Source organism: Sminthopsis crassicaudata, chromosome 3 (assembly GCF_048593235.1).
Source record: "Sminthopsis crassicaudata isolate SCR6 chromosome 3, ASM4859323v1, whole genome shotgun sequence".
Lineage (NCBI taxonomy): Eukaryota > Metazoa > Chordata > Mammalia > Dasyuromorphia > Dasyuridae > Sminthopsis > Sminthopsis crassicaudata.
This window is the reverse complement of record NC_133619.1, coordinates 17,497,816-17,525,162: the sequence shown is the minus strand read 5'-3', so window position 1 is coordinate 17,525,162 and position 27,347 is coordinate 17,497,816. Positions and strand designations below refer to the sequence as shown.

General features: G+C 39.6%; 1 protein-coding gene across 7 annotated transcripts in view; it reads right to left on the bottom strand.

The window, feature by feature from the left end:
- Window positions 1–27,347, bottom strand: part of SCHIP1 (schwannomin interacting protein 1) — a 768,598-nt gene that overhangs the window by 13,740 nt on the left and 727,511 nt on the right. For 6 of the 7 annotated variants that reach the window (XM_074298086.1, XM_074298087.1, XM_074298088.1 and 3 more), the window contains 3 exons: window positions 24,272–24,390; window positions 2,730–2,847; window positions 1,324–1,521 (listed from right to left, as the gene is read on the bottom strand). In XM_074298086.1, the coding sequence (XP_074154187.1) occupies window positions 1,324–1,521; window positions 2,730–2,847; window positions 24,272–24,390 (435 nt within the window). Of the gene's footprint in view, window positions 1–1,323; window positions 1,522–2,729; window positions 2,848–24,267; window positions 24,391–27,347 lie in introns of all 7 variants that reach the window. The other variant, XM_074298092.1, reaches the window with a different exon arrangement.

The window sequence follows — 27,347 nt, the reverse complement described above, 5'->3', positions numbered from 1 at the left end:
GATTTTGCTAGATGAGGTAACTTGAGACTTGAGTTCATACAACTTGGAACTTGTTGAGGTGGAAGTCAAATCCAGATTTTCTATTTCCAAGATCAGGGCACTATCCATTCTTCCATAAAAAAGGAAGACATTTATTGCTATTTGGTTACTATTAATTTAGGAAATATACTTTTAAAGCATCTCAGTTTATATTTTTCTAATAAGGGTGCCCTGGATCAGTAGGCATACATATGGTTTTTGCCCAAATACTTTAAAACAGTTCTTATGTCAAAAACTTCCTGACTGACTTTCAGGAAAAAATTATTAAGCTGGGAGTCTTCTGAAGGGATATAGCTAAGAATCTAGGGTACCTGAGGGCTTAACCAAATGAGTAGCTAGAGCTTTCTGATACATTATGCAACCAGGGATAGAAATATGCAATATGCAAATAAGGAAGTTGATTTGATTGTACATTTTAATGGATTTATTTTTTATTCTGCTACTTTATTGAATCTATTGATTATCTTGATTAGTTTGTTTGCTGACTCTCTAGGGTTTACCTAAGTAAAACATCATGGCATCAGCAAAAAAGGATACTTTTATCTTTTCTTTATTTATTTTTTCCCTTAGCTTCTAAACTTAGGTGCATAACAATGGGGGAAAAACATCCTTGCTTTATTTCTGCATTTGTAGAGAAAGCCTTTATCATTACCTGCATTGCTAATAATGTTAACTTTTGGCTTTAGGTCTATCATTAAATCATTTTTAAGAGACAATTTTAAAAATTCTTTGGGGTTCCAGAATTTCTGAACATATGGCTGGTATGACTTAGGGAAGCCAATTAAGATGTACATATTTTGGAAAAATCAGCAAAAATATGAATTTCAAAAATCCAGCAATTCATGCAAGAAAAATGGGAAATTCGGTAGTGTAGAAAGGACAATGGCTTGAGAGAAGGAGATTCGTTGAAAATAAAATTTTATTACTGACTCCCTATGGGACCTTGAACTAATTTTCTTCTTCTCTTGGCCTCAAATTTCTATCTGTAAAATGGGGTAGAGGAAAGATCGGATGCTCTTATTTCCAAGGTCCTTTCTAGATCTAAGGTCCTTTTCTAATGTTAATTTCCATTTTGAGAAATCTTTTGCTTATATTGTTTTCATATAGTAAGAGACAAAGTCCTAGGGGAAAAAAAAGAATCACAGTGACCTGTTTCCTAATAACATTAGGTACTTTTCTAAAAAATGCCATTGAGAAATCCAGGATTGTGTAACTCTGAGTAGGGGAGGACTTAGATGACATCGGCCACTTGGCAGCTTTCTAATTGTCTGTGTGGATACTTACAAGGTCGGCCACTGGAGATTTTTTCCTGTTTTGTTTCTCCACTTCCACTTGCATCTTGGCCATTGGTTTGGCCATAGCAAGCGCCATCTTGGCCTCTGCCTGCAGCTTCCTTTGTCTGGTGAGGAAATCCATGTCATCCAGGGATTCTGACTCCTCTTCGGTTGTGTCTCTATCAGAGTAGGAAGAGCTCTGCTTGCTCTGTGGGGTGACAAGGACAACAAAGACCAAGAACTCCTTTAATTTGTCCATGTTCCAGGAAATAGACACCCATTAGGGAACCAGAAAAGCACTCTTCTATTCCACAACAACTTTGTATATGTGAATGCTTTGGACTTGAATCATTGTTCACTTTCCCATTCATGTATCTCCCTATTTGTTTTTGGCATCCTTGGTGCTGAAACCAACCCTCCAAATGTCTTTTCAATCAATGCCAGGAGCAGAAGCTTTCTGATTTCAGTACAAGCAGGATGTGAGGGAGATGATGCAATAAATTATGAGAGATTTAAATTTGTAAAATCAAAGCTTTTTGTAATTGGGTCTATTTTTTTTAACGAGTGGCCAGACAAAACAAACAAACAAAAAAAATCAAAGATTCTTTCTGAAATTTAATCCAAAATTTATGCAATCTGGGGCACAGCATTTTGTGAAGGACCTCACTTTGTAAATCAAATGAAACTATGACATTCAACCAGCAGAAATGAAGTAATGATCTCAAGATCTGATATTCTATAGAGAAAAATCATCTTTAATAGTGTCTTCCCAGACCTTCAATGCATTGCTTTCTCACCCCCTCTCACCCCGGATTCTTTATTTCTCTTTGAGATTCAGCTCAGGGAATACTTTCTACATGAAGCCTTACCCAGCCTTACCAGTTTTCCTGCTCTCCCAACAAAATTACTTTAATTGACCTTCTGTGCCTTTTGAATCATAAATTTAGATCTAGAACAGACTTTGTAATTCAACCTCTCCCTTTTATGAAGGCGGAAGTTGAGGGTCAGCAAGCTTAAATGACTTGCTTGAGTTTATGTAGTGAATATCAGAGGTTGAATTTGAACTCAGGCCTTCCTGATTCCAACTGAAGCACTCTATCTTCTAATCAGATGGTCTTTTTGGTGCCAACCAATAATGGTTGGAATTTGTAATTAAAAGCTTACATGGGAAGGGAATACTGCCTCATACATTTCCTCCATTGGAACATTCAATTTGCATTTACTTCAAAGTCACTGTACAACTTTAAACCTCATTTGTACTTTCAATGCACCACAATTGCTTTCTTCAAGAACTTCCAAGAGGCTTAAAAAGGGAGAAATTTCAACTGATTTTTCTGTCACAACTTTTGTCTCCCAATGAACGAGATGAGTTCAGTGAGAGGACACAATGTGAGTTAAGTATCGCCATGGGCTTACCATAGGTGACAAAGGGGTGTCCAGGCTTGTTTCTGTCTTACTGTCATCTGCATCACTGTCTTTGTCACTGCCACTGTCATTCACAAAACAAATTTGCAAATTCATCCCACTTTGTAGCCTGGACCAGAAAAAAAAGAGGGAGGGGGAACAGTGAGTTATATAACTTTGTGGTTTTCTTCTTCAACTGCATTCACATTATTTCCTTGAGAAAAAGATTTTTAGGAAAGTACCCAAGAGGCAGTGACTTGAAAGCCTTTGTGGGGGGAGGGAGGGAGGAAAGGAGGGAGAGAGAGACAGAGAGACAGAGAGAGCGAGAGAGAGAGAGCGAGAGAGAGAGAGAGAGTGAGAGAGAGAGAGCGAGAGAGAGAGAGAGAGAGAGAGAGAGAGAGAGAGAGAGAGAGAGCGAGAAAGGGAGAAGGAAGAAGAGAGAGAAAGAAAAGAGAAGAAAGAAAAGGAAGAAAAAAGAAAGAAAGAAGTTTAACTGCTGATACACAGTAAATATTTGATGCTGGACAACTCACTTAGTTATTTGCTGAATGTGCCAGGTAGCTCTCTAAGATGCTATTACAGACGACTGGTTAATGAGTATCCATGAAAAATCATACGTCTGGAAACTTTCTTTGGTGCCCCCCATCCTCCACCATCTTTGCCAAACAGTAAAATTACTGTTGTTTAGAGTGTCTTAAACTGCATCCAGGAGATACCCGGGTTTGATTCCTTGTAACTGCTCACTTAATGGTGTGATCAAGGACAAGTCATGAGCCTTACTTTTCTCTGTATTGGTAAAGTAAAAAAGGGGCTAGGTTTGGAGTTAAGAAGCTTTAATAGTTTCCAACTGCACTAAAGGATTTTGGGACATTCTACATATGTAGCATAGACTTCACAAATCTCAAAGTGCTAGGCAAAAGGCAGCCTTCATTACTGTTTCATTTTTAAAATTCTGGTAATCAGTTTCAGAAGCATCTCTGTGAAACGAATGGAAAAAGCTTCATCTTCCACCATGTTGCCTGGAGTTGGAGGCAATGGACCACTTCATATGTATATACATATATATATATATATATATATACACACACACACACACACACACACACACACACACACACACACATATCTATCTATCTATCTATCTATATGTTTGTGTGTGTATGTATAACTATATGTGTATGTGTATATATATATATTTTTTTTAAGTTAAACTTTTTTAGTCTTCAACATTAGCCCTTGCAAAGCCCTGTGTTCCAATTTCCTCTTTCTCTGACACCTTCCCCTAGATGGCAAGTAGTCCAATATATGTTAAACATAGTAAAAATATATTTTTTCTAAATTCAATACATTCACACACATTTATACAATTATCGTGAGGCACAAGGAAAAAAGAGAAGCAAAATAAAATGCAAGCAAAACAACATCAGAAAGAGTGAGAATGCTATGTTGTGGTCCACACTCAGTTCCCACAATCCTCTCTCTGGGCGTAGATGACTCTCTTCATCACTGAACGATTGGAACTGGTTTGAATTATCTCATTGTTGAAGACAGCCAAGGAGGGACCACTTTCTAATTGATTGCCACCTCCAGCCTTATTCAGATCTGCTGGAATCTTTAAAAAGACAAAGACGATTATTGCTTTAGGTGTTTCCTTCACTCAGACCCTAGAGTTCTGCTACAGGTTAGATACTCCCAAATCCCCCAGAGCAAATGCTACCTCACTTGGAGAAGAAAGCCTTCAGGAGAAAAACACAGACAATTTTTTCCAATTGATTCATAACAGGAACATTTTAAGGGGGCTTGCTGGAGAATATTTGCCAACCATGATCATTGGGAGTTTGTTTGTATCCTTTTTGAAACAAAAAAAGGACCAGTACCCACAAGTATAGAGGACTCCAAACTCAGGCAGTTGGAGCTCTCAAATCTCAGAAATAACCAGGAATTCGTGGACCCTCTAAGGTTCCATGGATGGATCTCTGGAGACCATGAAATTGGAAACAAGGACATCTCCCTATTTTCACTAACCTCTAGCTATAAAATTATTTTGAAGTATTCTTTTGAGAAGGTCTCTATAAGTCTCAACTGACTGCCAAATGGCTTTGACACACAAGGTCAAGAACTCTTACTCTAGGAAGACTTGGTGTTGAACATTTGGCCTGCAGAACCTGGAAGATTGCAAGAACCCTATGGAGCGAGATGGACTCCAGGAACCTGGCTCTCCACAATGTGTAGGCAGCTCAGCCCCTATGGAATGGCACGTCTTTGATAATTGAGTCCCCAGAGATAACTTAAAATACATCTGCAGCATGCACTGTCCATATGCGCAGGTAAGTCAGGACCAGAATCTTATTGTGGGGTTTAAAGTGTGCATGATATTCTTTAAGAAGACTAGATTTGCAGTCAGAAGGCCCTGGGTTCAAATCTCAGTTTTATCACTGATAACAACTTTGGGCAAATCACAAACTTTTGGGGGCTCAGTTTCCCTATCAAAGTCTTGGACTAGATGTCCTTGAAAGTGTCTTCCAGGTTTAAGCCTGTGGTCAGTGCTGTTTGATAATTAGTTGAAAAGAGCACTTTCCATAGTCCTTTCCTTAGCCCCAGTCTTCAAGAAGGGAGAGGAATTAGATTCATGACTTCATTAGAGTCATGACTTCATGACTATCAGGAATTTCTCAATGAGGGAATTCCAATCAACTCAGAGAGTTGACTTTAGTCTTAGAAAGCTGCCCAGAATCCTGAAAAGTTTAGTGATTTTTCCCAATGTCACACCATATGAGTCCAAGGTGGGACTTGAACTCAGGTCTGTCTCATGATCTTTCCCCCAGCTTCCCAAGAATTGCTCATTGGACTGATCTGAGCCAGGTTACGGGGTACAGAGGATGATGGGATTGGATTTCTCCTAGCATTACTGTCTCTTCTCTATGCAGCAACAACCTCTTGGTGCATTTGGAATTTATTTCCAAATAGCCTAAATGCTAAAGGGCCAGTTCTCACAAAGCCCAACAAAGAGACTTCCTTTGATTCAAAGCAATAAGGAAGTTGCCAGACAACAGAGCGGCAACGGTAGTCTGGTGCCATCTATTGTTGAAATCTGTGACTAATGGAAGTTTTGAGGGCTTTCTACTCTACAGCACATCTGGACTCCCAGAGAGCCCGGGGCTAAGCAACAATGGCCATCCATCAATCTCCAAGCATGTGCTTCCTATGTTCCAGGCATTGTCTAGGAGAGGATGGAAGCTTCCCTGGAACCTCTGAGAACAGTGGTCTTCAGGTACCATGTCTTCTCTCTTGTATGAGACTGGTTTATAGTTTGATGCATCCATCCATCTCTCCTTTCTCTCTTTCTATCTCTATTTCTGCCTCTCTGTCTCTGTCACTGTCTTTCTCTGTATGTCTTTTTGTCTTCTTTCCCATTCTGTCTCTTTCTTCTTTCTCTCTTTCTGTTTCTGTCTTACTCCCTCTGTCTGTCTGTCTGTGTATAGACATATACATACACACAAAAAAGGAGAGGGAGAAAGAGAGGGGAGGGAGGGAAAGAGAGTGAGACAAAGAGAAAAGAGACAGAAAAATGATAGAACAGAGAGAGAAAGGAGAGAAAGAGAAGACATAAGCAGAGACAGAGGGACACAGAGAGAAGAGTCAAGCAGAAACAGAGGGAGAAAAGAGAGAGAAAGGAGAGAGAGAAAGAAAAAGAGAGAGAGAGAAAAGAGAGAGAGAGAGAGAGAGAGGGAGGGAAGGTATAGAGAGATAAAGACAGAGAGACAGAGACAGAACACATAAAGAAGAACTGTTCTATATATAATAGAAACAAAGTCTGAAGTCCATATCTGGAAGATACTTCAGAAACCATCTAGTCCAACTTTTTTGCATTTGAAAATGAGGAAAATGAGGACCCAGTAGGGTTAAGGGACTTGCCTGTGGTTACAAGAGCAGTGCATATCACAGGTGTGATTTGAACTCAGGCCCTTTGATACTAGCCTCAGTGCTCTTCCCACATCACCATAGCTAAGCTTATTTAAAGCCTATAGGTTTTCATCTTGAACCACTGTTAATTCTGATAATAAGTTCTACAATCCAATCCCAAGAGATCCCTCCTGGGGGAATGAAGATTTAGCCTTGCAGACCAAACCAGAAGCGATTATCCAGTCTAATACTTCTAAGAGAGGGGAGTCCAAAGGGAAGTGGGCAGGATTTAGCAGTTGGAGGAAATAAAATAAGAAAGCCCCCTTGGGTAAAAATTCAGGAAATCGCCTTAGTACGGCTTTATCACCGTGGGAAGCTGGATAGACTTTTTTTCTAGGGTGAGACCCATAACTCCTTACAGAACTAATCACCAAGAATGTGACTCCTTGGAAAAGGAAATGATATGACATGACAGCGAATGGTTCAGAAGGGATTGCAGTAAAACTACCTTACAATGGGCTCAGGTTTCAAGAGGGATTCATTTGCTTTTCACTGAGTTCTGAGCACGGATTAAGATGAAGGAGCCTGCACATGATTCCCCCTCTCGGCTTTCCCAGCAGCTACTTGAAGTCTGGGGACAGCTGAGTCCTCTTGCTGGAACTTTTGTCCTGTTTGGAGCAGGGTGATGGATGAGACAATCCCTTGTCTCACCCAGGAAGGGTTCTGCCCAGAATACTTTCTTTCTGAGAGGCAGAGGACTGTGGCAGCGGGATGTTGCATACTCTGCTAGAACTTTCTTGTTCAGTTTTGCTTAAGAGCCTTTCTTTGTTATATGGAGGGATTTGAAAGCTGGGATCAGGAAACGACTAGCTAAAAAAACCCTCAAAGACATAAATATAAAATTAAAAAAATGAATTCAGTAGTAATTCTGAGTCGTTTGGAACTTTGAAGGTCATTTTAGGCAAAAATAAAGAGATACTTTCAGCTCATTTATTCAATAAGGATTTATTGAATGGTTCCTATGTATTAAGAGCCATGTTACTCATCATTCAATTTGTTCACAGACAAAAAATAAAAAAGACTTTCAGTCTCATCACATTTACATTTTTATTTTTTAGGGAAGGGGAATGGTATGAACATAGGAAAGAAAATAGAAATAGAAATGGGAAATAAACACAAACTAATCTGGTGGGAGGAGAGCAGTAACCACCAGAGGGAAGCTGATGTTTGAAGAATTTAGGATTTGGATATGGGCATAAAGACTCTCTCCTATTGCGACCCCACTGGTTCTAGACTTTTGCAGATGGCTTCCTGCACTGCTGCAGTTGGAAAAACACTGGATCTTTTGGTGCTGAATCCCTCAGGACTTCCCTCCACTGGTCACCCCTAAGCGATGGGCACCCAGTCCATTGTCAGGTTCATATTCCAAGTCTTTCCAGCTCAGTGGGACCCATCGGGACTTATGTTCCACTGGCAAAGCCTTTAAGAGTCCAAGGTCACCTCTCTACTACAAAGGAGGCAATGGAAACATACTTTAAATAGAGAATCCACTTAATCGGGGAGCGTTTCAAGGAATTTAACCCAGTAATAAATATTTAACAACCTGTTCTCTGAAGGGACAATAAATACCCTTTAAGATTAATCTTCATTATTAGCATTTTGTTCAACAGTTTATTAAGTCTAGACAATCAACACAACGATAAATCAAGCCTTGATTTGTAGTCTTTGCCAACTTTTGAAGTATAAATGCTCACGCTGAAAATTTAACAATCAATTCTGGCCCCAGGACCCCTCTGAACCTAACTTAGGTTAGTCAATTATTGTTTGCTCTAATGTGATGTGTGCCATTTTAAAGTAGGACTTGCTGGCTGGGGACCCTTCCCAAAGGTCAGCGTTCTGGTTACCTAAGGGACCATTTGTCATCTATGCACTACACAGCAATTAACAGGAAAAGATGATGTCTCACAGTTATTGCTAGGGAAGGCCAGAGATCTGAAAACAGGAGAGAGTCTCCATGGAGAAGGCTCAATAAGCATGAAATGAGAAATGATCATTGTACCTCTTGGAGAATTCAGAGGAACTAGAAGTACCTTTCTGTGTTTTAATAGCAGAGTCCTAATCATAAAAAGAAGTGGAGGAGAATGAAAGAATTAGGATGAGAGGAAGCCATGGAGGGAAGAAAAAGAAGAAGGGAAAAATTAAGAGGTAGAGGAGGGGGAGAGAGACACAGAGATATAGGAGAGACAGAGAGGAGAGAAACAAACACAGAGATAGAGAAACAGAGACACTCACACAGAGAATAATGTCTTAGTTAATCCTGTGATGTTGATAGATTTTAAATCTAGCACTTAGAATAGGGAGCTCAGTCAGTCTAGTTCCAACACTATCTGTCTGCTACCCCTTTACAGGTGCCATTATTCCCAAGGATGTCATGAGAAAGTCTCAGAGCCTAAGATGATGCATAAAGTTTTTGTTTTTTTAAAGGAAGGGAGTTCTTAATTCCTAAGAAGATACCAATAGGATAAATTGAAGAATGGTGAATCCCCCTTCATACAAAAATCTCCTTTAGCTTGCTCTCTCCCCTTAAGAAAAGTAAGTATAAGATTCTAGATCAAGAGTTGAAAAAGGAGGGGTCATTTTGTTCAATCCCCTCTTTAAAAAGATGAGAAAACTTAGGCCTTGGGAGGTCACAGATCATAGATTTAGAACTGGAAGGGACTTTCGGACTGATCTAGTCCAACTGGTTCATTTTACAGATAAAGAAACTGAGGCTTAAAGAATAGAAGTTACCCAGTTATTAACAGAGTGAGGATTCATATCCCGGAGCTCTGATTTCTAATCTAGCACTCATTTATTCCCCACCCCAGGAAATACTATCCTATTTGTTTTTTCAAAGCAGAGAGAGCCGTGGAACAAATTTCCAAGCCACAAGCAAATGTGACCTAGACACCTACACACAGCCACCTGTCTTGACTTTCTCTTTAAGGACATTCCTGAACAACAGGACCATCCTCAAGCCGCTGTTTGTAGGCACGGACATTTGGAAGCAAGATCAATATTGAGAAAATAAACATGGCGTGTCTTGGTATTTGCTTTTCTTTCAGAGCATTTTTAATGAAGGTATGATGGATTAGCAGATAGCAATCCAGCCCCCTCTCAACTGCAGTTTTGTCAGGTGAAAAGTGGAGATAACGACAGCATCTATGAGACGGTGTGGTTATGATGATCAAATAAGGAAAGCAGGGTGTCCCCAACGTCTTAGTGAACTTTTACACTTTGCTACCACCCTGTAAATGTACTTTGTAAACTTTAAAGCCATATATGCCCTAGCTATCCTCTTCTTCTTCCTCTCTCTCTCCTTCCTCTTCCTCTCCTCCTTTTCCTTTGCCTTCTCCTTCTCCTTCTCCATTTGGTATCTGACCATAAGTAAGCTGAGCATTAGGCAATGGACTCCCTAGTACTTAATCTGAGTTCTTGGAATGAGTTCTGCTTAGAGTTCCCCAGTTTGGATTTCTAAGACCTGGTGACCCTCATGTACTATTTCATTCTGAACAAAGCCAGAAGGAATCTATAAGAAGACCGCGAAGTTGGGGAGAGAATGGGGGAAATGGAGACTTGGGTTAGGGCTCAAATCCTGTTTCTTACTCGTATGACCTCAGGCAGTCATTTCATCTTTCAGTTTTCTCACTGTAAAATAAGGTGGTTGGACAAGATCTCTTCCTCACTCTAATTGGATGGATCTCATCCAGTGGCTTCATTTTACAAAAGAGTAAAAACAAACAAACAAACAAACAAACAAACATAAAGCCTAAGATTCAGCTGACTTGCCCAAATCACACAGGAGGACACAAGAATTCAGATCTCACCTTTCTCAGACTCAGAACACACTAGTCTTTCTACTTTGTTGATTTTGCCTTGGGCCCCCGTCAGAGCCCTGACACTACCCTAGGACGTCATTTCCCAAATTGCAATGGCCCAAATAGAATTTACCCACCAATGGCCAATCTCCTAAGCATGAAGCTTTCTTGCTTTGGCTAGCCCCGTCCTTGTACAGCAGGTATAAATACAGCTCCCAAGTGGCCTTCCTCCACTAAAGGCCTTTCCAGCTTGTCAGGACCTTGGGTCCTGCTGGCATTGCTTTAGAGAATCCAGGCTCACCTCTGTGCCCAAAAGGGGGTGTCTCAGTCATACTTTAATGGAGGACCAAGAATAACAAATCATAACAAAGACAGGTCGCAATTATTTGCTTCTTCTTAGAAGGATTTGTGCAGTCTTTATTGTCAATCCACCACAGGCAGAAGTTTCCACGTGTTTAGCTTTTTCATAAATGCATTTTACATTATCTGCCTGAGACCGCTCCAAAGCTATATGGCCAACTATGCTATTCTTGACTCAATATTCCCAACTCTTTCTGGGACAGGCCGTTAAAATACATTATTTTCCATTTATTTTAATGGATCTTTGATGCATTATTCATAAGCAGTATATATAATGAATAATCACCCATATTTTTATGCCATATCTCCTTTTTTCTATTTCATGAGGATTTCAGAGGGGATGGAGCATAAAATATGAATTACCACTATTCAAGGACAGCTGTAAACACATGCAATTTTTCCTTAAAACTTGTTGCCTGGAGAGAATATGAGAAATGTTCGGATTTGTGCAGGATGGGCTTGTCATTATGGCTATCTTAAAGTACCTGCATGTGCATTACACACACACACACACACACACAGACATACACACACACACACAGACATACACACACACACACACACACACACACACACACACACAAGCTGATCCATATGTTTGGATAGAGAAACGTGGCTTTGGATTTTGAAATGAGACACAGTCAGTAAAAATGAAATTGAGAAAAAAAGGCACAATAAAATGTGATGGATGATGAACAATAGGCTGGATTATTCTATGTATATGTATTAGATAGATATGGAAGAAGTATTTATTAGGGAAGGGAAAAAGGGAAGGGAAAAAAAAAGCCTTTCTGTGCCTACTATGTGCCAGGCACTATGCTGAGCACTTACCAAAATATTATCTCATTTGATCCCCTTGACAGCCTTGGGAGGTGGGCACTGTTATTATCTTCATCATACAGTTAAATAAATAGCTAACATTTAGATAGTGCCTACTATGTGCCAGGCACTATGCTAAATGCTTTACCAATATCTCATTTGATCCCCTTGACAATCTTGGGAAGTAGGCCCTGTTATTATCCCCATCATATAGTTGAATAAATAAATAGCTGACATTTATATAATGCCTACTATATGCCAGGCACTGTGTTAACTGCTTTACAAATATCTCACTTGATCCCCTTGACAGCCTTGGGAGTAAGCACTATTATTGTCCCCATTATACAGTTAAATAAATAGCTAACATTTATATAGCGCCTACTATATGTCAGGCACTGGGCTAAGTACTTTACAAATATTATTTCAGTTTTTTAGATTATTCCCATTTTGCAGATGAGGAAACTAAGGCAGAGAGAGATTAGGCAATCAAATCAAGATGATATAGGGTGCATTTGAACTCAGATTTTCCTGACTCTCTCACATCAGCATCCAAAGGAGCAGAGAGCTTTGTGGAGTGAGTCATGAGAAGCTGAGACAGAGTTGAGTTGCAGAGGGAGCATGTTCAGGAAGCCCCCAGGTGAGAGATGGTGAGGGGGGGCAAGGATATCATGAGAAAAAAAAGAACAATGCAGCCCTGTGTTTCCTTGGCTACCGGTATTCCCTAAATGGATGTCTCTCTGTCAGTGTCCAAATGGGCCTATTTTATCTTGGCTTCCTTTTTTTCTTCTCTGACTTTCTCCTTTAGGGATTTCATGAATTGGTTCCCCAAATCATATCTCGACAGAAGACTCCCATCTCTCTATCTCCTTCCTGGATCATTAGTTTCTCATTTTCAATTGCCTTGTGGGTATCCGTGGCTGCGTATCCCATCAGCACTTCAAGTTCAACACGGGCAAAGCTGCCTTTATCACCTGCTCCCACAAAACTGGACTCTTCCCCTGACTTCTGTGAAGGGCATCATCATTTGCCCAGTCAACTGGGCTTTAAATGGCTTTGGCTTTCTCTATCCCCTGCCTCCACATCTGATTCAATCTTATCCCAAGTTGTATAAATTGAATTTCTAATTGTCTTCATATCCATATTCTCCTTGCCATTCTCATAGTGCCTGGTATACAGCAGTTACTTAATAAATGCATGTTGATTAATTGCTTACAGGGACTACTAGAATAGCTTCTTAATTTGGGTTCCCCCCAGTGTCCAAGGAATATTTGTTCCCCACTCTCCTCTCTCCTTTTCTTCACAGTCCAGTCCTCCCAGAAGTATTCCTAGATAGCTTAGTGGTACAATGAATAGAGCACTGGAGCCCTGAGTTCAAATTTGACTAAAACTATAGCTGTGTCATCCTTGGTAAATTAACCTTTGTCTCCTTCAGCTTTCTTGTCTATAAAATGGGGATAACAGCATCCACTCCCAGGGTTGTTGTGCAGATAAAACAAGGTAAAATTTGTAAAGTGCTTTGCAAACCCCAAAGTGCTATAAAAATGAGCTATTTTATTATTACGCTAACAATCAGCCTGGAGTTCAGTCAAAGTGATTTCTCTGTTCCTTACATCCATCTGGCACTTATGTGCCTTTGCATGGGCTGGACTTAATTTCACACAAGCCAGATCTGACTTTAAATCCACTTTCTTTCTTTCCACCACTCAGAGACAGCCTTCAAATCCTGACCTGGAAAGGACCCTTTGGGACCTGGACAAGGGAGATTATGTCCTTTCCCAGCCTTTGTCCTGTGGTTCAGATTGGAAAATTGACCCTGTCCTTAATCTGCTTGGACAAATGCCCAGAAGCAAAGAGATGAAGGTCATGAAGGTGATAGAATAAAACATCCCTTTCTCTCTGTGAGACTGGGTGAGACTACTGTCACCGGCTTGAGTCAGAAATCTTGGGTTCAAACTCTGCTTTAAATGCCTCCTCCCTGATCTGCCTCCCCAGACCTCCATTTCCCCAACTGTACAAGATTGCCAAGATGACCTCTGAGGTTCCTCCCAGCTCCATATCTCCGGTCTGATAGAGCCCCACATCCTTTTTTCTTTTTCTTTTTTGGAGTAAGTCTCAAAGTTCAGATACTGGACACATGCACAGGCTGAGCGATGCTGGGAATCCAGCTAGCACTAAGTGGCCATTAAATCCTCTCACTGTTCGAAAAACAAGCTGGTTGTGGTTCTCAACGCTTGCCAGCTCTGGCTCAAACATCACCACAGAAGCCACTTTTTAGGATAATTATGAAAGTTGGGAAAGGACAGAAGCTTTTCATCTCTGCAGCCTCAGCCTACACGCCTTCCCTACGGTTCTCTGGAGGGCCATGACCACTGGGCTGTTTTATGCCTGGGTCCATTTCCACCACTAACAAACACTCACACATGATTACATTTGGAATGGAAAGATGCTAATGCAGGAGGGGGGGGGCGGAGAAGAGAATTAGAGAGCATGCTGGGTAATTCTCTGCCTTGAGTGATGCTTCTTTTCTGGTATTGTGTTTCTCTCTTGAGTCAGATAAATTCTGTTTCTCTTAACTTAGGAGAATAAAGTAAGAACTCAAGCACCAGACATTTTGTAAAACTATAAAGATCTCATTAGAAGTTTTAAAAAAAGGAAGATGGAAAAAGGAAGGGAGAAGCAGAAAGGGAAGGGGAAGGTGTTTAGGAGCAGCGGCACTATGAGACAGCATGGTCCGCAAGTGGAAAGGGTGTCAGCCTTGGGAAACCCTGACTCTGATACCACCCAAGAGGCAGTAGGGACATCATGGGTCTCTCTGGACCTCAGTTCCTTTATCTATAATGTACGATGTGTTGGTCTCTGAGATTGCTTTTGTGTTTCTCTATAATTCTGTATGTGTGTGTTGTTTCCCTTTTAGACCATAAGCTGCTTGAAGGCAGGGGTGATTTTGCTTCTGTACTTGTGTTTCCAATGACCAGGACGGTCTCTGGTGCTTAATAAATGAGTGTTATTTGCTGTCTTGATTGATCCAAGGGGTAGCCATTTAGAGACTCCTACCATCCCTTCCCGAACCACCCAAAGTACATTTTTATGTCATTAAAGTAATTTGTAAGCATTTGTTCTTTGGGAGTTTTTAGTTTAGAGCCTGGGGGCCATGAATTTGTTTTTTTTTTTTTTAATATTGTGATAACATAGTATTTTCACTTTTTTATTGTTGTTTACTTGCATTTTGTTTTCTTTCTCATTTTTTTCCTTCTTGATCTGATTTTTCTTGTGCAGCATGATAATTATGGAAATATATATATATATATACATATATATATATATATATATGCACATGTGAACATATTGAGTTATTTGCTGTCTCAGGCAGGGAGTGGGGGGAAGGGAGGGAAAACAATTTGGAACACAAGGTTTTGCAAGGGTAAATGTTGAAAATTATCTATGCATATGTTTTAAAAATAAAAAGAATAAAAAAGAAAAAAGAAAAATATTGTGATAACTGCATTTTAATATAATTGGTTTCCTTTGTAATTTGATGTATTTTATTTATCTATCTATTTATCTATCTATTTATTTATATGTTTATTTATTTATTAATTTGTTTTTTCCCCTGACGCTGGGGTTAAGTGACTTGCCCCGGGTCACCCAGCTAGGAAGTGTTAAGTGTTTGAGGCCACATTTCAAGGCTGGTGCTCTATCCACTGCACCACCTAGTTGCCCCAATGTATTTTATTTAAAGCTGAGAAGATATCCTCAGGCTTAACCAGACTGCCTAAGAGACCAAGACACACAAAAGGGGAAGAACTCCTGGCTTTAGAGGCAGTATGGTACAATGGCAAGAGTCTCAGATTTGGTTCATGGTTCTCACACTTAGAAACTCTGGGCTTCTCTTGTCCCAGTATAAAATGGAGATGACAAAATCCCCTATTGTTGTGAGGATCACAGAGTGAGCCTCAAGGACCTTTGAAACCACTGAATCCAACTCTGAGGAGCGCAACCCCCCAGGGGACCAAATGAGATCTAGTGTGGAAATATTCCTATCTTGTGACAAGCCATTTTTCATTTTTTGGCTCAGATGTAGAAGGTATTCCCAGTGGGGAAATACCCTCCACCAATGATCAGCAATTTTTTATCTTAGAGAAGTGCCTGGAGGCACTGAGAAGTTGTTAGTTATAAGACAGTGGCAGGGGATTGATCATGGACATGTCCAACTGCAACTCAGCTTCCTTTAATTTCCAGCTAAATCCCACCTTCTCCAAAAAGTCCCTCCCAATCTCCCTAATTCTAATTTCCTCTGTGATTGTTCCTAATCTATCCTGTCTTTCTTTCTTTCTTTATTTTTTGCACTTTGCCTCCACTAGACTGTGGACTCCTTGAGGGCAGGGACATCTTTCCCCTTTGCATCCCCAGCTCTTTGCACAGCTCCTGGCACATGGTAAATACTTAATCAATGCTTGTTAACTTGACCGATTCTCTTCTCTCACTTCCACCTTCCCTCTCTTTTGCAGACAAGAAAGTCTAAATAAACATTGGCTACCATTGCTGGTTTTCCCCCAGTACTGATGGATGGATGGATGTTAAAGACTGTTTCTCTTTCCCTTGGCTGGGTACACAACTAACCTCATAAGCAACGATCACGCAATGGGAATTAGGGCCTGGGTAATAAAATCCCTAGGGCCACCCACTGATGATGCATCTTTATATTTAAAGACGAATTCTTCATAGAAGATACTTTAATTAACATTCTCCTGTCCAGTGTAGCCATTAAAAATATAAAAAGCAGCCCTTTGGCCCTTTCCTCTCTACTTCCCACTCCCTTATAATAAATGCAGGCAATTTAGTCCTCATGGGTGACCCAAAAGAAAAAAAAAATCACAAGTGAGGGTCCAGCTGGGGAGGCTGCTAACTGCATGTCAAAATGAGCTCACGTAAAATTAATTGTACGTAATTAAACTGGGCCCTGTGACATTGCTTTAAAGGCAGCTATTTATTAGACAAAGGAATCGCAATTTGTTGCTTTTTTAGCTCTTGAAAAAGAATAAAATTACTTTTCATAATTCAATTGGTTTTGATCAGATTTAATTTCTTACATGTCTCTTCCTCCCTCCAAAAAGTTCTCTTTCAAAAGGGCAAATTCTGAGAACATCAGGGGATAGGTTTTAGACATCTGGTCATGAAATGGCTTAATAATCATTGTACATTTTCTAATAAAATCATCCATTCAGCTCTCGCTAATTTAAAACATGTCATCACAAGGATATAACTCAGAAGCCAATTGTATAAATAAAGCAATGTTAGTTCCTAGAGATTCTATGTAGCCCTCCTCTAGAAGATATTTTATAAGAGCAGTTTTTCCTTGCCATGGCCTGCTAGACTCATCTGTACTACAATTTTGAATCAAAGTTAATTTTTCCACACTCCACTTGGAGTCGATCAAAACCATTCTGGTCCCATTCCTTATAGGAGAGCACACATACCTTATTGCTGATACCAAAAACCAAATAATTTTATTTTTCCAAGATCGCTTTGGTCTGATTTGCCAGATAAACATAGCCAAGGAAGTCTGGATTTGTTTTTATTGATCTGATTTGCCAGTAAACGTAGCCATGGAAGTTTGGATTTGTTTTTATCTATACATTACACTGAAAGACACCCTCCCATCCATGAACTTGCCGCTAGTAATACTGTATCCAAACAAACTTTTAAGTTAAATTTTTATTTTTTAAATTAATTTTTAAAATTAAAAATTAAGGAAAATTATGTTTTTTTAATTTGACTTTAAATATTCAGAATACTGCTAGTATATTCCAGTTCTGGAAAAGGACAAGAAAGACATGGGAGTCTGGATTTGAGGGATGTTAGGATCTTAGTGACATGTAAGCTGTGATCCCCACCAAAGCAGCTGCTAACACACCCCATTTCCCTGGGGGATCTCTGCTACTGACAATCATCCCCAGTGCCTGGAGAATTGCAACATTTCCTCTTCTCAGAGCACAGCCCCATTAATTACATTTATACTTTATGAGTAAGGATGCCCAAGACACACAAGTGAACACAAAGGGTGGGGTGAGATACGAGAAGACGGGAGAGAATCTTACTCATTAAAGGGGCTTCTTGACAACATCAATTTCCCCACAAATGTCACGAGCCAGAATATAAAGCAAAACGTGCATGTTTATATTATAAAGGCTTATCCTTTCCTGTGTTATTTTAGTACTGAAATAAGATTCCATCTCCTGCATTAACAGAAGGATAAACAGAGGTATAAAACGTCATCCTAAATTATAAATATGATTTTTTTAAAAAAAGAGAATATAACTAAATCTCATTTTCTTGGAGTGGACTGTGATTTCTTTGACATACAAAGCTCCCAGCAAAGACACTCCCTCTATTATTGTTAATTAGCACTTTCTCTATAACTTACAGTCTCAATGTAGACCCAGTGACTCAAGGAAGACCCATGAGATTGAAGAGCTTGATGAAGGAGGGAGGGTCACCAGTGTGTGTCAGGGCAGAACTTGACACTCGGGGAGGGTGTCACCATGTCAGCCTTCCTGATTTGGAGAAATCTACCTCATTTTGTGGTTTTTATTCCATTTTGTGGTTTTTATTCCTTTGCTGATTTTTGCCCCTCCCCACCCCACCCCACTTTTATAGATATTGCTGTTAATTTTTCTTAAGTGGGAAAAACATGTCCAAGGTTGGAGCATTTTTAAAAATACTGGCTGAGAGTATCTGTTGAGCAGCTTTTTGAATTTTTAAAAGCATCACCTGTATCTGCTCCCTTTTCAGTAAAGTCTCAATAAATAGACAGAAGATAAGCAAAGAACATAGGGAGCCAAGCTATATAGGAAGTGGCCATCTTTAAGTATTGGTAGGCCATTCAAGGCCATTCAAAGACCTTCTGGGGGTTATCATAAGTTTCGTTTCCACTTATATTATGCAGCCTGTTAGACTTGACAGAAAGACAACTTTGTGAGGCCACAACATCCTGGAGAGCCTAGTGGTCAAGGAAACCAACTGAGATGATGTCATAGACCATCAATGAGACAGAAAAAATGGAAATAGCCTATCTCTAAGCCCCTGAGGCTGGCTGAATATGATTCATATAGAGTAGATGCAAAATTTAATTATAATAGTTAATTCGATTTATGCAAATATTAGAGTGAAATAATCAAAACAAAGGAAAAATACACAGCAAGAGCAAGATGCCAACAATAGAAATGGAAAGAAAATGACAGAAATCAAAATGGAGTATTATACAATTATAATGACCATGCTTAATTCTACAGAAGAGATCTTTTTTATAGAGGTAGGGGGCCATGGATGTGAAGTGCTATATATCCTGGTGTATTTGGTGACTGAATTAGTTACTTTTGCTGAGATGGTTTTTTATTTTTATTTTTTAAATAAGATACAGCTGTCTGGCTGGGGAAGAGGGATATATTGGAAAAGTAAGGTGACATCAAAACATGCCATCAATAATAATATATTTTTAAAAAGGTTAAAATAAACCTTATTCTTGGAAAGCTAAATTAGACACAGTCCTATAATGTCTTCCATCTTGCTCAACTTAAACTGGGAGAATCTAACTATTCTTGATCATAACTGGGGTACATTTCATCAGAAGAATGATCAAATCTTGGCAGGAAAAGGAACTTTTTGAGATTCCTTTAATCCAGTGCTTCTCAAAGTATAGGCTGGGGACTTCTGCTGGTCACCCAGACCCTTTTGGGAGTCCACTTGCTCAAAATGATTTACATTATTATATTGACATTTTAACTTTTAATGTGGCACATATGACCCACAGAAACAAAAGTTCTTTGGAGGAAGCTCAATAATTTTAAGGGAATAAAGAGGTCCTTCAACCAAATTGCTTGAGAATCACTATTGCAATCTAGTTTGCAGATAAAGAAAGGGTGTCCTAGGGAGGCCCAAGTAAGTCATCAATTTATTGATTATTAATTTATCTGCCTACTACCTTTAATACTAGCGTGTGTGTGTGTATGTGCGTGTGTATTTATTACACAAATAATTCTGACTCATACAAAGCTTCATGTTTCCATTGAGCTCTTCCAATTCAGTCATATGCAACATTAATATATTTCTTAGATTTTGCCTGAAAATGAACTAAAAGTGTTAAATATTTAACTTATAAGGTAGAAGAACTACCCATTAGTATAGAATAGAAGCCCAGGGATTATCATTGGAAGTTACTGATCATGATTTCCATTCTTTGAATGCAATTCTGCCTAATTCCTGAACAGGCCCTAGAGGACCAGAGTCCCTCATGTTTTCTGTAGATGCAGCATAGCTTCCATGCAAAGAACCAATACAGAATTAACGATAGATAGCTTTAAAGAAATTCGACTTGTTGGATTATCTAACAGAGTCATAGGGCAGTCTATGATATGATTGGTTGATAGGTGGTGGGAGCGTAGCTAAACTGTGCTTCTAGAGGAAGCAGGATCCTATCAAGGAAGACAAATAACCCAGAATATGGGATGGATGTTTTACCCAAAATGAGATCTGGAGAGGCTGATTTCTTCTCAAAATCTGTCATGAGAACAGGTGGATGGAAAGGACACTGGGTTTGGAGAAAGATGTTTGTTCCAGCCCAGCGCGGCCATTATAGAACTTTGAACAAAGTACTCGACCTCTTTAGCTACCAACTGAAAACACTTCAGCTTGTAATCTAGGGATATATGACAAGAGATTCTGAAACAAAACTAATTTGTCCCGAATAATAATAGTGATCAGTTTCATCGTCCATGGTGGCCATAAAATGACTACATTTGAATACTAATACCTCTGCTTTCAGAAGCAGAATTCTCAAATGAGGGAGGCTCCTCCTCTACTTTGTTAGTAGCCTGACTAATCAAACTTCAGCATGCTCCAAGGCTTCCTCAATGAGACCCAAGCTGCTCAGGAGACCAGCTCTACAACACAGATCAGTGCATGGTTGGAAGCCTAATTTACTGAATTACTATATCAGGACAATCCAATTTTCTTGAATGGAAGTGACAGATGAACAATGAGCCGAACCTAGATCAGAACAGAGATAGGAAAGTGTGCTAAATTTTTTGTGAAAAATTACAAAGCTACAAAAAAGTTCATTTTAAGAAAAAAACAACACAATTTTTCTGGAGCTACTTTACAGCTACAAATGCAACATGATGATCTCAGAAGAATCAAAATTGAAGTGGCCCAATGACCAAGGAAAATGCATCCCAGATAAAATGGGCTTGGTGGGGGCCTGCGAGAACTTTAGTGAATCTGACCCTAAAGTCCAAATTTCTAGTTAGGGCTCTGCCTGGCTGTAATGTGCATAACTACTGATACTGTTACTATTCTTTTTTTCCACTGGAATCAAAGTATACATTACTTATAGCATAATACAACTGTTGTAATTCAGTCTTTTTTCTTTTTCTTTTTGGTCCTGTGACCCCTTTTGAGGTTTCCTTGGTAGGGATACTATAGTGGTTTGCCAATTTCTTCTCCAGTCCATTTTACAGATGAGGAAACTGAGGCAAACAAAATTAAGTGACTAACAGTCATGTAACAGGGTCATATAGTGAGTAAGTATCTGAGGTAAGATTTCTACTCAGGAAGATGAGTCTTCCTCACTTCTGGTCTGGCACTCTATCCACTGAGTCATCTAATTGCACTAAAACAAGTGATAAATGAGAGCTAATAATGATCTCACCTTGAATTTCCAATTTCGCCTTTTAACTTAGAAATTCTCTAAATGAGATAATATTTGTAAGGCACATCGCCATTCTTTTTTTTTTAATTAATTAATTTATTTTTTACATTGCCATTCTTAAAGTACTATATAAAGCTAGATGTTGCTAGTATAATGAACCTTTAGATAATGTCTTAAGGTTTGGAAAGTGCTTTATCTGTGTTTTCTCATGCGATCTTCATAAGAGTTCTATGAATTTTTTGTATAATTTCCCTATTTTACTGTGGAGAAACCGAGGTTGGGAGGGCTTAAGTGACTTTACACAGAATCATACAGCTAGTAAAAGTCTAAAAGTCTGGGACAGAATATGAACTCAGATCTCCTTGCTTCCCAGTCCCAGAATCCTCCATTGGGCCATCTTGATGCCTCTTGGATATAAAGATATTAGATGTTAGGTCAGAAAAGGGGAAGGGCTATCTTCTGTCAACAGTGAGGAATAACAGAGGGGAGCTTGAGTGATATGCTACTATTTAAAAGGAAGGCCTTCAGTGTGGAAAGATCTAAGACGGCTGCAGGCTTCAAAGCCCTTGTGGGGCACTTTACACACTCTAGCTGTCGATGCCATTTCTTATTACTGTTATCCTTGTCTTTGGAGGCAGGGAGAAGTAGGGGAGGGAGAGGTGAGCTCCACCCTGATGGAAGAGTGTTTTCACTGCTGACTCCTTCAGGGATCCATCAGTGTTCCACATGGCTCTCACAGAGTTGTGGAACTAAATTGGGAAACACCAATCTCCTCACTTTACAAGTGAGGAAACTGAGGGCCAGAAAGATGAGGAGATAAAGATTAAGATTACAATTATAAGAGGATGATCTGGGTCTCCCGACTCCAGAGATTTTCCCATTATAACATTTTGATACAATCTGCCCCCAAATGGCAGAAAAGCTCATAATGGTTTCTACTCATAAAGAACATTTTATTTTTCTTTACGAGGACCTTGAAGGAAAAAGGAAAAATTTCTAAGTTGAAGAGGGATCCAGAAACTCAAGGCGAAAGTAGCTTTCTCCTCACCATTGCTTAGTCAGAGGACCCAGGTTCAAAATCACCTCTGACCTTTCCTATTTGTATGTTCTTGGACAGTCATTCAAGCTCCCTAGATGAGGAAGCTTCTACTTCCTCATCTGTCAAAGTTGGAGGTTGGACCAATAGACCTTGGATTTCCTTTCTAGCTCTGGATTTGTGGTCCTGGGATCTTTGTTTAAAATAAGGATCGGGGCAATTAGGTGGCAAAGTGGAGAGAGCACCAGCCTTGAAGTCAGAAGGACCTGAGTTCAAATTTGACCTCAGACACTTAACACTTCCTAGCTGTGTGACCCTGGGCAAGTTACTTAACCCCAATTGCCTCAGTAATAATAATAATAATAATAATAATAATAATAATAATAATAATAATAATAATAATAATAATAATAAAGGATCATCATTTGGAAGAAATACTAACAACACAGCATACTGAAAGAGCTGTCTTAAAGGAATGGTCTTAAAAAAACCCAAAGGGAAGAAAAAAGGCTTTAGCAGCCAAGGGTTCATTACCCCTAGTCAAAGCTATAATGGGGATTCTGGTGCCAAAGGCACCAGTATTAGCAATAATAGTAATTTTTATATATATCTATACATTCACATACGTGTGTGTGTGTATATATATGTGTGTGTGTGTGTGTGTGTGTGTGTGTGTCTCTCTCTCTCTCTGTATGCAAATCAGGAGTTAAATGACTTATTCAGGGTCACATAATTAGTATCAAGTTGTTTGGATTTGAACTCAGGTCTTCCTGACTCAAAATCTAGCGCTCTATCAACTGTGCCATCTAACTGCTTCAAAAAGGCATGTGGGAATAAAGAAAAGAAAAGCAAAAGACAGGGCAGCTAGGTGGTGCTCTTGCCAGAAAACTGGCTCTAGAGTCAAGAGACTTGAATTCAAATCTAACCTTAGACACTTATTAGTTGTTTGACCCTGGACAAGTCATTTAACCCCGATTTCCTCTTTTTAAAAAAGCATGAGAGCCTCTTCCAACCAATACTTGAACCATAGGGTGAACACTTCTATTCTGAAAAAAACAGACTCCTCACTGAAATGAGTTTATAAATTCAACTGGGCGAGTGTAGATGGGGGGGAGAGGTCACAGGGCACGAGGACTCTGTGGGACTCCAGGGGCACCAGGAGGCAGCTGGGAGTAGTGATGAGGAGCCATACCGTGGTGTGGCTGCTCATTTTAATTATTTACTCTCCTGAATTAGTTGCTGAGATTTTTTGTTTCCACTTCGCTGAAGGAGCACAGGTGATGTCAGTGCCTGTATCCCAGCTGCTCTGCCCTCTTTGCACTGACTGCTCCCCACGGGCTTTAGAACTAAAATAAATTCAAATGATCCTTCAAAAATCATCAGCCTGGGGACAAGTGAGCATGAGAGTCACCATGCAATTCCGAGCACGGACCCGGAGTTCTTAGAATCACCCTCATTCCTCCCAGCCGCAGCATCGCATGGACGACGCTGGCAGCTTTGGGAGGGTTTAATGGAAATGTTGGTGGGCTGCCACCTCGATTTGGCTGCTTTTGGGGCTGCCTCAGGGTGGCTCGATTCCATCCTGGCAAATACTAAGTCATAACTGAAATGGGTCTAGAAGAGTGAAAGATAGAAAGCTGACCTCAGACAACTTGGCCAGTGGAAAATAAAAATTAAAAAACAACAACTCGGTAAATCACCTGAAACTGAGACGGCCACTTTAAGGATACTATTACCCAAAGCTTTTTCAAGGTCATCTTTCACTTGGGACATTTTCTGTCCAACTTCAGGCAGATATAAAAAATGATCAGGCAGGTGTACACGTGCAGACCGACATTTCAGAGACCACGATTCCAAGGAACGCTCGACTCACCGGGAAGAAAGGCTTGGTTTCCCACTTTTGCTGCAGCTGGTATAGATTCCTGGGCCATCGTCAAAGAAACTCCCAAGAGCCAACTTCTGTCTGATGGATTCTCTTTCATTTTTCTGTGCCTAAAATTTGGGGAACAGAAGCAAAAGTCCTGATAAGTGCCCCATGCTCAACTTCCCTGCTGCTTCTTAGATCTGCAACACTGAAAGGCAATTATGCTCATGTGGCTGCCCCATGACAAAGGTGGCAGAAAAGTTTGTGGGAGCCCAAAGTGCCCTGAGCTTGGTGCTCTGGGTGGTTCCCCTAGCTGCAATCGGTTTCCATTTTTCATTTGATTTCATCGTTTTTTCTGTAATCGCTGTGATCCCCTGGAGCCAGTCTTTGACCAGAGGGCACAAGGGGATTGTGCAGAAGGCTCTTCCCAATCTGCAACACATTAGCACCTTCCCTTCTCAGCTTTCACTCCCTCTACACCTTACATATCTTGTATATACCTGGCAATTTATATGTTAGCTTCCGCAGGAGAACACAGACTCCTTAAGGGAAAGGACTTATTTACTTATTTTTTTATTGCTTTTCTTTGTATCCTAAGTATTTACAGCAGTATCTAATACATAGTAGGTGTTTGATAAATGTTTGTTGATTGGTTGAGAAGACTATGAAGATTTCTCTCTACTTGTCAACTAGTCTAAACAAAGGCAAACGGGGAAATGATTCCCTTCAAACCAAGAGGTCTTTGTATCAATGACATGGAATCAGAGATTGAGATCAGGAAGGGGCTACAGAGGTCATCTGGTCTAATTCCCAGAGGAGGAAACTGAGGCTTGGGATAGTTAAGGTCACACAGTCATAAAAGGGGAAGCTGGAATTTAACCAGGTCTTCAATCTCCCAACCCAGTTCCATTTCCATACCATCATCTTCCTTGTAAATACATGTCACCCCCTTTCCCCTGCCCCAATATTTTCTCCTCTAATCAATTACCATGCATTCATTAAGTGCCCATGGCATGTCTGGCACTCGTGCCATCCTACTGAAGATCTCATGCTCCCTCAAGCCCTGTAGAAGCCATCCTGATTTTGCAAGTCTTGGAATGTAGGAAAAAATTAATAATTAGCATTTAGATAGCATTTCATATGATGTAATTGATATGTAATATGAAGCAGCTGAGTGGCAGAGGAAGTAGAACTGGGGCTGGAGTCAGGAACCTGGTCTGCTGAAGCCAAGTGGGGAAGAGAGAGAGGGTTCAAACCTATGATTTCAACAAATATGGGCTACTCCATGTATCTAGAGTTCGTCCCTCAATAGAAATCAGTATTTCCTCATAATCAGTATCATTACAGAGTTGTTATGCCATCCATGATCACCGAGTCAGTAGGTGAACCCAGAGAACCTTGACTCCAATCAGGAGTCCCCCCACCAAAGCAGCCTGCTTCTCGCTGTAATTCATAGCATTTCCCTCTTTTGGTACATATCTAAAGTACAAGGCAAATTGTATTACTTGCTCTTTTTTTGTATTATATAATATAGGTAAATAATAATTGTTGCATATATAATTATAAGGCAAACTTTACAGATTTATTTATTACTAGTGCTTTCTATGGCAACCCCAAGCCCTTAAAAAAGCAACTAAAAGCTTGTAAAGGTAAATAAGAATAACTTTGGTTTTATTCATAACTTTTTCAACTTTGATATGTATACATTTGGAAAATGTAAGCCTGAGCATCTGGAGCCATCTTGACAAAATAGAATTCAGTATCTCTTGAAATTAGCCAAATTTCCAAGGTACTACAATCTAGTTAAAATACCAAGTTGAACCAGCTTCATCAACGTCTCTCTCGTGGGTGTTTTTCCCAATCTATTTAGTAGCAGTGGAAAAACTCACCAAATTGCACATGAAAATCAAGGCTTTGTAAGGTCTGAAAACTGAGGCGCTGCACTGGATTTTTGAAGAACGACAGTATAGAACTTTGATCAATGATGTAGAGGGCTGCAGATGGTGGGGGAATTCTGGGTAAGGTATAAGACCCTTTAGTTCAGAGGAAATCTGCTATCTGTGGCCCTCTACAAATTCAAGGACCTGCCATGTTTGATAGTGAAGCAGAGAGGTGCTGGTTTTATGTGGGTGGAATGAGACATGCTTTGCCAGATGTGGACTGTGTATCAATTTGTTGTACTTCTTTGTCATAAGGGAATGTTCTTTATAGAAGGAAAGCCATCGAAACTGTGTCCATGTATGTGTTTAAAAGGCATCAATTTATCCTTTTTTTCATTAATCACAAAGTATCCGTCCAACATGTTTTCCATTGCCCTATGCTACTAAAAGTCCAAATAAATATGTTAGATATTTATAAATGGTAAATGATTGTAAAGAGTAAATATTGGTTAAAGAATAATATACACAATGCATAATGATAAATGTGGCACTCATAGTGTGGCTAAGTTTGACACTCATTGAAAAAGTTGGCTAATATTTTCTAGAGGCTAATGAAAATAGCTTCTAGAGCTATTCTCTATTTTTCATTCTTGGAAAAAAAGGTACAAGAGCACTTTTGATTTCATAGCTTGGAAGATTTAACCTGACAGTGGAAATGGATTGAGGGCACAGATTTTTATATTTTAAATTACTGAATAATAGCCAGTGCCTCAAAACTAACACTTGCCTCCATTCTCTAATCATCTTCTCCTACTGAGATACAAAGCAGTAGAGGAAAAAGCATATCAGTCTTGAATTTATGAAGACCTGGGTTCAAATTTCACTTTTAAAACATAGCTTGGCTTGATGGTACACAAAAAGCCACTTCTCTTTTATGAGCTTCTAACTCGTGGTGATAATAATAGCACCCATCTCTCTGGCTTGTCAGGAACAACTGGGGGAAGGAATGGAAATATTTTTGCCAAGTATTTTATAATTACTAAAATGCCATGTAAATGAAAGCTCTTTATCATTATCATTTTCATTGTTGTTGTTTTTACCACTATTACTCTAAGGCCATTTTCTGAATATTTCAGGATGCTTACTACTAAAAAAAACCAAAAAAAACAAAACTGTGACATGTCAAAGATCTGTGATTTTGTGAA